This window comes from Echinops telfairi, unplaced genomic scaffold (genome assembly GCF_000313985.2).
Source record: "Echinops telfairi isolate 266 unplaced genomic scaffold, ASM31398v2 ScPeMD7_7461;HRSCAF=8499, whole genome shotgun sequence".
NCBI classification, from domain to species: domain Eukaryota; kingdom Metazoa; phylum Chordata; class Mammalia; order Afrosoricida; family Tenrecidae; genus Echinops; species Echinops telfairi.
In genome coordinates this window covers 797,506-807,917 of record NW_022111361.1, presented here as the reverse complement: position 1 = coordinate 807,917, position 10,412 = coordinate 797,506, and the positions used below count along the sequence as shown (strand labels likewise).

General features: G+C 40.8%; 1 protein-coding gene across 1 annotated transcript in view; it reads right to left on the bottom strand.

Annotated features, from left to right (window-relative positions):
• The window catches only part of LOC105979814 (protein adenylyltransferase SelO-like), a 52,576-nt gene that overhangs the window by 39,640 nt on the left and 2,524 nt on the right, over positions 1-10,412 (bottom strand). Inside the window, exons 2-7 of the mRNA XM_013008152.1 lie at positions 8,434-8,552; positions 6,894-6,958; positions 6,048-6,104; positions 5,864-5,962; positions 3,242-3,309; positions 2,079-2,166 (exon numbers count right to left, since the gene is read on the bottom strand). Coding sequence (XP_012863606.1) covers positions 2,079-2,166; positions 3,242-3,309; positions 5,864-5,962; positions 6,048-6,104; positions 6,894-6,958; positions 8,434-8,552 — 496 coding nt within the window. The remainder of the gene's footprint in view (positions 1-2,078; positions 2,167-3,241; positions 3,310-5,863; positions 5,963-6,047; positions 6,105-6,893; positions 6,959-8,433; positions 8,553-10,412) is intronic.

The window sequence follows — 10,412 nt, the reverse complement described above, 5'->3', positions numbered from 1 at the left end:
CCCCTCTCCCATGTCCCCCCGGAACTGTCAGTCCCGTTGTTTTCTCCTCCAGATTGTTCATCCAGCCTGTCGTATCCAGACAGGCCTATTTCCTATTTTAACCAACGACTGATGAACTGACTATCTGATGTTGATTGTTTCAGAGAAGAGGGCATCCAGAAGAAAATTAAGTAGATGTGCTCTTTAGGAATTATTGAAATCCAGTTAAGAGGAGTAGACTAGAGTCTGTGTAGATGGAATCCTTTGGAACAGAAAGCAAGGTTAAAGAAGCTGATTACTTAGAATAGAATCAGGCAGACTTAAATATTTCATCTGTGAGAACAAAGTCATGTTGGCCAGTGGAGACCCTCTAAGGAGAAAGCCACAACAGTCCACATCAAGTGCCGGAGAGACAAAAAATATATAGCTGAAATGTGGCCACTGAACAGAACAATTTCAGAGGCCTGGGGAATCAAAATGCAAGTGAGAAGTAAGAACAGAGAGCGTTCTCAACAATCCTGGAAGCCTAAACATTTAGTGAAGAGTTAGAAAGGGCTCCAAACAAGTGTGCTGACTTCTCTGCTTGGCTTCTTCCATTCCCCCCCCCCCACCCCCAGGACTCTTAAAGGACTAGGTATCTTGACTTACAACACTGATAGACAATGTGGGATTCATTGTTTGTGTAAACGAATTTCTTGTATGCTTGAAAACTGTATTACCTTAACAAATAGAAACAGAACTACTTTTAAATGAGGAGATGTGTTTGTTTAAAGAAATACCACTCACTCCCACTGAGTAAATGTCACGTCATCGCCACCCCAGAGGAAAGGGGAGGAACGCCCTTCTGGGTCTCTGAGACTGTCAACACTGTGAACCCGGGACAGAGAGCCCGTCTTTCTCCCACAGAGCGCTGGTGTTTTCAAACTCCTGACCTTGCAGCTAGCATCCCAAGTCACTAATCCACCACCAGAGCTCCTGAAAAAGTAAGATGGACGTTCGTAAGCACAAATGCAGGCAGACAACAAGCCATCAGAGAAAGGTGAGAGTTGCACAGCATGCCACAAAGGAGGAAATTTATTATTTTTGCTCCTTTGAAACAGCCTTTCCTCTGTCTCCCCACAGAGATTTTCAGGAAGATGTACTCGGTTCATATTTTTTTCTTTGCTTTCTTCCTATGGAAGGGGCTGAGTTTCACATCCATATCAACCAGTGTGAAACATATGGCAAAATGAGAATCCAGGTAGGTAGAGGAGAGACAGGAGACAAAGACGAACACAAGAGATCCCAGAGTTCTGACTCTCTTGAGCAGGTGTCCTCTAACTATGGCCCGCGGGCCACATGCTGCCCGCCGAGGACATTTATCCGGCCCGCCGGGTGTTTTTGCCCCATTTGTTTTTTTACTTCAAAATAAGGTATGTGCAGTGTGCACAGGAATTTGTTCATAGCTTTTTTTAAAACTATAGTCCAGCCCTCCAATGGGTCTGAAGAACAGTGAACTGGCCCCCTGTTTAAAAAGTTTGAGGACCCCTGCTCTTGAGTCTGAAGAACGGGGGTGTTTCAGTCACTTGCACTAGATCTCTTGAGCAGCATGGAGGCCATGAGCTACAATGGGGTTGCATACCAGTCTAAACCAGGATATTTCAAAAAGCTTGTGGAGAAATTCCATTAGCTTTTAATTCCGTGTTTCCATGAACTTTTTCAAGTTCCCCTAGTATTCCCTGAAAAGGGGACTACTGGGCCTTACACTTCTTTTTCTCAATCTACTCACATATACTAAAAATGAAACCATTGATGTTGCAGGAGTTCCTACTCGCTCTGCCCCTGGAGGGAAGGGTTTCCGATTCGGAAGCAGTAATCTGGACACAAGCAGACGGCCACAGCTTTCTCTCCAGGAGCAACTGTGGGGGTCAAGCTGCTCACCTAAATCCCTAACCATAGAGTCACCAGGGCACCTCGATAAGAACAAAGCAGTTCACAAAAATATTTCTTAATTGAAAATTCTTCATTGTCCTCACAAGAAAACAGAAAGCATTTAACTTCACAGTACAGAAATGAGACAGGTCCATCCTATCCTAGTCACAAAAATGTAAATTTCTAACCTTAGTAAATCCAGTTCCCCATAATGAGCCAAAATTTCTAGTGATCCAATTCTGAACCATGATTTTGCAATACGCAGCACTACTGCACCTTAAAGAGAAAGCTTTATTTTAGCATGTAACTATTCGGTAAGCTACGTGCTTTCCTAAAAGAAAATTATTTTATAAAAAAAGACGTGTAGTAATGGAGTTTCTCTGAAAAACAAAGAATCCATGCTTTATAAAGTGTGAAGGGCTTTCTTCTATTGCTTTCTGCCTGAATCCATTCAAATATTAGAAGCCATAACCCTTTCAGAAATACCAAGGCCCCAACCTAGGTAAATCTTTCCTTCCACCATCAGACCCCACTGCCTCGGGACCGTGCCTCCTCCTGGGTCCCTCAGACGGAAAGTAGTGAACTAATTGTTCAGCATGAATCATATTACAGTTGCCCTCCACTAGTGTAGCTAATTCAAAATTAACCTCTAAAAAGAAATGCTCAGATCATTTTTAACTTACGCATGTACTGAACTGGAGAAATAAAACAACTCCATCATTGTGTGTTTTTTGCCTTTTATTGGCTTCTTCTCTCTTGGTTACAGACATTCTTAACACAATTCATAAATGCAGTTGCTGCTTGTAAGAAGCATTGCGTTTGTATTTAGATGTTACGATGCATTTTAGACTTTACTTGATGTGCATCACAGAGCAGTGGCCTCTGGTGTGCTGGCCCTGGCACTCTGCGGACTACCTCAGTCGCTTCTACTTCAGGGCCTCTGTGGATGCCCTTCTCTGCTCTGAACAACCCACTGTCTCTTCCCCCTGCTGAAATCCTGCCCAGCTTTCTGTACGAGATCTGTTTCCCCCTCCTCAACAAAGCTGAAACGATTCCGTACACTGACTTCTGATACCTTATTATTCAGTGGTTCCTTGCTATTAGCCCTGACCTCATAACCATAGCATAAGGTTTGTCAATGCTTTAAGAAAATTGTGTGCTACTTAAGACCAGTGACTGTGCATACTTTGGACATGAGAAAGTATATTTTATTAGAATATTGTAGCGCTGAAATTACATCTTGAAGAACCACAGGTTCATTTTTTATTAGACTGCAAAGATGTCTAATCTACTATTTTTAAGAGCTCAGTCCAAGTTTAAGAACTTATATAAATATTTAAAAAATTATTACCTCGTTCTTTCACAATGTTTCCATCATAAAGCGGATCTCTCCATACATCATCATCACTTACAACTAGACTAAAAATAAGAGAATAGTCATGATCTCAATTCAAAGAGTTCAACACTAAATAATGCTATGTAATCTTTGAGTAATAAAAAGAGCATGACACACTCTAGCCTTCCCAGAATATTCATAGAAACATATGTATTAAAAGCTAGACATATGCTAGTGTCAGTTTAAAAAGTATAACTATAAAATAAACTTGTCTTATGTAAATGAAAATATCAAATTGTGAAGCTATTGTTACTCAACGTGTCCTCTATACATTTCTAAAGGGGGCATTTCCATCTCCTCTCCAACCTTCCCATGAAAACTACTGCACTCTTCAATTTATACCGAATCCTTCCGCCACAGTTATCCACTCTTCATCACCCTCCCAGAGTCCTGTGCTCGTGACTTTATGTCAAAACAGCAGTTTCAGAATCCCTGAGGGACTCAAATCGTGTTCCTTTGAAAAGCTCTTTGAGTGTGGGGAACAAGAAGAAGTCTGGAGGGACAAGACAAGCTGTAGTGTGGAAGGGGATACGGATTCCCAGTGAAATTCTCTCCAGACAGCCACTAGTACTCTGGCAGAAGGTTGTGCAGGGAAATTCCTCGGTGCAACTTTCCTGCCTCTTTTCTCACCAATGCAATTTTCTTAAAAGTTCATAACAAGTCCCTATGGTCATTCTGTGTCCTTCAACCCAAGGAGTCACTGTAGCCTTCTGAGCTGGCCTCTCTGCTTTGAACTGAACCAGCCCTGCAGGGTCCCTCAGAAGACACTGTTTTGATTGGACCTTATTCTCTAGATTGTATCGGTAGCTCCAAGACTCCTGCCCAGTTTTGATTCATTCCATGAAGTTGTCTTTGTTAGCTTCAGTATTGTTGAAAAGACTGGTCGCACAATGCTTGCAGATGCCAAGATGCTAACTTAAAATGGAAATGCCGAGCCATGTGAGATCTGAGCTTCAGTAGCTCTCGCATCATTGGTCATCCCAGGGTCTTCCTCCACCAGCATCTTGGATGTCAGCCACAGTTTCTTCATTCATTCAGCTCAGCACTCTTCCCCTTCTCTCTTGACCAATATTTGAGGTCTCCCTGACTTTTCTTTTTTTTTTTAACATTTTATTAGGGGCTCATACAACTGTTCCCTGACTTTTCTTAAAACACTTGATGCTTCTATAAACTTGCTTTATGAGTTTCATTAAAAATGTGATGTTAGCCCTGCCTTCAATATAATTTTTCCATGACACAAAAGTATCTTTTTTTTTTTTAAGCCAGCCAAATGAGACTCAGCAATTACATTACAGAAGGATCTTGTCTGCGGCCATCCCGACTGTAGAGACGTGTTTAAATACATCTTATTTGCAACTAGCCCACGCATGTATAAACTGGAACCCTCGTAGTAATACTCTTTTAACTCTTTTTAAGTTAGCTGATATATATATATATATACACATATACATATACATGTATATATATATCAGTTAACAAAAAGACATATATATCAAGAACACCATTTTCATGGAGTTGCTAATATAATAACAAACTAAAACCAAAACCACTGGCATCAAATCAATTCCCACTCATAGCAACCCATTTTGCTTTTCCATGGCTTAATGGAAATAGATCTTTAGAGAAATAGACTGCCACATCTTTATCCTATGGAGTTGCCGGTGGGTTCGAACCACCAACATTTTGCTTAGCAGCTGAGCACTTAAACCACTGCATCACCAGGGCTCCTAAAAGAACAGCTACTACTTAATTACTTTGACTCAGACACCATGCTGAGCGTGTTGCATCTCATATAAGCTTTACAAGAAGGGATATTTGTTGTACACGAAGTTGCCAGATGACATACAATTGCAGTTGACCCTTGAACAAGACTTTGAACTGAGCAGGTCCACTTAGAGTCAGATGCTTTTCAATAAATAATAAGTGTATTGGATTTTTTTTTTTTTGAGAACCAGTGCCAGGTGATGAGGAAGAAGACACAGAAGCAGTGCCAGAAAACAGGTTGGCACTAGGCAATCTGGCAGAAGGGTTCTGACTATCCAGAGCTGCTTTGGCTCCTCTTATGACATGACCCTCTGATGCAGGCACTGAAAGGAAATCAAACAGCGGGAGTAGGATTTCTAGAGAAATTTAAAAAGTCAGAAAGAAATTACTACGCATTTCTGTCTGACACTAAAACCTTGGTGCTCATGAACTTTCAACAAAATTAACAATTTTCCCATTAATTCATCATTAAAATATATAAGGAAAAAAATGAAATGAAATAAAGGCATTAAAGTGTTTAGGCTAGACATGCATACAATAAAGTTTGATTGTCAGGACAAAAAAAAGAAATAAAGGCATTAATAAACACAACACAATCACACTACCTCTCGTTTTTCCATAATCCAGAGCCACTATTCTAATGGAATTAAAGAACCAGTCTATTATAATCACTCAGCTATCAAGAAGTACCTGAAACTATGAGAAATTACCGAAAAGAGAAAAGTTAATTTTATTAATGCTCGATGCACTATTGCCATTCCTGGTGGTAATATGATCCAGTTAGTGAGGGTGGAGGAAGGAGAAACAAACTACCTGGCAGCTCTGCTGGGTGGAATTCCGAGGTAGTGCAGAGCCTCACTGCACAGCAATTCTCTCCCTGAAGAACGAAGGACAGCCCTGCCATCCCCATTTCTACAGGAAAGCGATCAAAGACGTCCATTTGTAATGAAGACATTATCAATGGTTTTGTTAACTGACAGAACAAAACAAACTGTACCGGGAGTATGGGGTCTTTCCTGAGCCTTTTAACTGGAGCTCCCATTTTTCACCCTGCCTGCAAAGCAAAAGAAATGACTGCAATTAAACAGAGCAGAGGAAAGTCAGGTTACTACTTAGCCAAGAAAACCCGTGGTCGAAGGGATCAGGTGTAAGGCATCATCAGAACAAAAAATCTCACCATAGTGAATGATGGGAGGAGTGTGGAGTGGAGATCCAAAGCCCATTAGTAGGCCACTGGAGATCCCCTTGCAGAGGGGTCTCGGGGAGGAGATGAGCCAGTCAGGGTGCGATGTAACAATGATGAGAAATACAACTTTCCTCTAGTTCCTAAATGTTTCCTCCCTGCTCCCACCACCATGACTCGAATTCGATCTTGCAAGTCTGGCTAGACCAGAAGAGGTACACTGGTACAGATAGGAACTGAAAATACAGGGAATCCAGGACAGATGAGCCCTACAGGACCAGTGGTGTGAGTGGCAAAACAGGGAGGGTAAAGGGAGAATGGGTAGGAAAGAGGGAACCGATTACATGGAACTGTGTATGCCCTCCTCCTTGGGGGACAGACAACCGAAAAGTGGGTAAAGGGAGACGTCGGACAGGGCAAGATATGACAAAATACCCATTTATAAACTATCAAGGGCTCATGAGGGAGTTGGGAGGGGGGAGGGGGGAGGGAGGGGAAAAATAAGGACCTAATGTCGGGGGTTTAAGTGGAGAGAAAATGTTTTGAGAAATGATGTACAAATGCGCTTTACACAATTGATGTGTGTATGGATTGGGATAACAGTTGTATGAGCCCCTAATAAAATGTTAAAAAAAAAAAAGAAAAGAAAACCCGTGGTACCTGTTCAGATAAATGCCAATAAGGTGAGCTCCTCCATCCCCAAGTTGATCTGCCCATTTTCCAAACTAAAGGGGAAAAGGGAAAGTGATTAATATGATACCCCACCCCCGGGCTCATTATACATACACAATATAAAATCATGAATATATTCATACTTATACTTGTTCCAAACTTTTCTGTTAAAATTTGTTTGCTGTTATTCAAATCTCAGCTATGCCACATAGAAGCGATGGAAATTTGTTTGAATTACTTAGTATCACTAAAACTGGGTTTTTATTTCTGTTAACGGAGATAGTCCATCCTTACCATATGTTTGGAGCAGTAAGTGCTAACCGACATATGTAAAATGCCTTGTCCTCTGCCTGACCTACAGATGGTTATTATTATTACCAATGATTGTTTCCTAACTGAGATGTACTTTCATTCTCAACATAGATATTATTGCCACCAGAAAGTCTTTTCTGAGTTCCTGGGACTGAGAAGGGTGGTCCTCAGTTCCCATAGCTCCTATAGTTACCCCTATCATAACCCTGATAATCATGGGACTTTGTAATTTACCTATCTCCTTCCCTTGGGCTTGGGAGTCCCTGGGTGGTAGAAATGATTAATGCATTGAGTTCTAATCTAAAGGTTGGCAGTTGAATCCACTCAGAGGTACCTCAGAAGAAAAGCTCAGTGATCTACTTCAAGAAAAAAAAATCAACGTGCTGAAAACCCTATGGAGCACATTTCTACAATGAGACACGTGGAATCACCAAGAGTTGGACGAGATGGCAACTGGTTCATTAGGGCATTAGCAATTTGAGATAAGGGAATAGGCCTCATTCACCATTCTAGCTCCTGACATAAAACAAACCTACCCAAAAAGGGCTTACAATTGTTTTGCAAACCCAAGGTTTGCATTTATGACTTAACAGTAAATTTGAATTATGACATAAAATGCCTTCCAATAAATTAAACCCTTATGGGTGATGGCTTATTGAACCATGAAATCCCTGCATTTGAGAGCTGAAAAAAATTATAAAGATCATGTAGCCTAAAAAATAAAAAATAAAAAAGATCGTGTAGCCGAGATGTTTCCAAGCTGTTTCATGGTTTAGAAAAGCATTTAAAGTTACTTCTAAGAAACCCACAAACAAAAACTAAAGTTTATATATATATATATATTAAAATATGTTTAGAAAATAAACATATTGAACTAAAATTTAGTTAAATCAAGTTGAGTAAATTTCTTTGCTGCCATATTTTCAGAACAAAAAAAACAAGCCTAGAAGTTACCTACAATGAGAACTTAACACATTTGTTCCTTTTTAGACCGAAGTGGTTTCCCTGGTAACGTGAAGATGAAACTGAGGGCTACGCTCCAGGTGTGAGTATCAAAGATGGCCTGAGACTGACAGTTTCCAAGAATCTGAATTTTGTACATATATCATTTCTCAACAGAATGACCACACTCACGCTGAAAAAAAACTTGAATATTTTCTACACAAAGGTTGTAATAAGTTAAGTATTTGCACTGTGAAAAAAAATAAAGCCTAACCTTTGAAACGGCTACAAGACGTACTCTTGATTTGAAAGGAGTAGGGAAGGCAACAGAAAAAACACAGCTGTTCACTTTACAAACGTAATTTTCTTTAACAGGATCAGCTGGCAACTCCGCTGACAAGAAAAAAAAAATACACTCCTCTTAAAATTCTCATTTATTGCAATGTAACATGAATATTCCTTTAAACTGTTCCTGTTCTTCGATACATTTAAACCATTATTTCTTTAATACTTTATTCTTTAAAGGCTATCTAATAATCTGCCACAATATAGCATATTATATGAGGATGGGAGTTGGAAAGTTTTAAACATTAAGATAGATACTCTGCCTTCAAAAGTTTTTCACTACCCCCAGCCCCAGGGGGATGAACAGAAACATGGGTGAAGGGAGACAGCGGTCGGTGTAAGCTATAAAAACAATCATTTATAATTTGTCAAGGGGTCACGAGTGTAGGAGCGGGTGGAGGAAGGGAAAAAAGGAGTTGATACCAAGAGTTCATATAGAAAGTAAATGTTTTGAAAATGATGATGCAGCATATGTACAAATATATTGATACAACTGATCTATGGAATGTTATAAAAGCTGTAAGAGCCCCCATTAAAATGAATTTTTTTTACATTTTTCACTCGTAAGAGACAATAGGATATAAAAAATATAAATTAAAAAAACAAACAAACTAAAAACACCGCTGCCACCACCACTGCCATCAGTCAATTCTAACTCATAGCAACCCTGTAAGACAGACCCTCGGGTTTATCAGTCCGTCAATCTTGACAGAAGTAGACTGCCTCAACTTCCTTTCGCAGAGCAGCTGATGGGTTTAAAGCACCAACCTTTGGGCTAGCAGCCCAGGGCTCCTTATGACTAAATGGGAGTATAAAAGTAAGCTGCACGTATGCTGCCGGGGAGCATTGGAATTACAGTAATATTCAACTGAATGGCATTCCATCAAAATACACTGTACTAAATAAAACAAACTCACTTCCACCTAGAGGATGCTGACTCATAGCAACCCTATAAGATAGATACTGCGCATGTGCGTTTTTGAGACTAACTCTTTACAAGAATAGAAAGCCTCCTCTTTCCCACCCCACCCCCAAATACACAGTACTAGGCACTTACCCACCTGCTTCTTGCCTTTCAGAAAGGGCACACTTAAATGGAGAAAACATACAAAGACTTAAAAAAAATTCTTATGTGCAAACAGCAGTTTGTTTTTTTTTCTTTCTTTTTTAAATTTTTTTTTGAGAGAGTGAGACAGTGAATGAGGCAGTGAGTGAGAGTGAGACAGGGAGTGAGTGAATGAGGCAGTGAGTGAGTGAGAGTGAGACAGGGAGTGAGTGAGTGAGGCAGTGAGTGAGAGTGAGACAGGGAGTGAGTGAGACAGTGAGAGAGTGAGACAACGAGCAAGTGAATCAGTGAGGAGTGAGTCAATGAGCTAGTGAGGCAGTGAGCAAGTGAGACAGTGAGAGTGAGCTAATGAGATAGTGAAGCAGTGAGTGAGTGAGAGAGTGAGGCAGTGAGTGAGTGAGTGAGTGAGACAGAGAGCAAGTGAGTCAGTGAGCGAGTGAGACACGGAGTGACTGAGATAGTGAGTGAGTGAGTCATTGAGTGAGGCAGTGAGTGAGAGAGAGAGACAGTGAGTGAGAGAGAGAGACAGTGAGTGAGAATGAGACAGTGAAAGAGTGAGAGTGTGTCAGTGAATGAGAGTGAGACAGGGAGTGAGTGAGAATGAGACAGTGAGAGAGTGAGAGTATGTCAGTGAATGAGAGTGAGACAGTGAGCGAGTGAGACAGTGAGGCAGTGAGTGAGACACGGAGTGACTGAGACAGTGAGTGAGTGGGTCATTGAGTGAGGCAGTGAGTGAGAGAGAGAGACAGTGAGTGAGAATGAGACAGTGAGAGAGTGAGAGTGTGTCAGTGAATGAGAGTGAGACAGGGAGTGAGTGAGAATGAGACAGTGAGAGAGTGAGA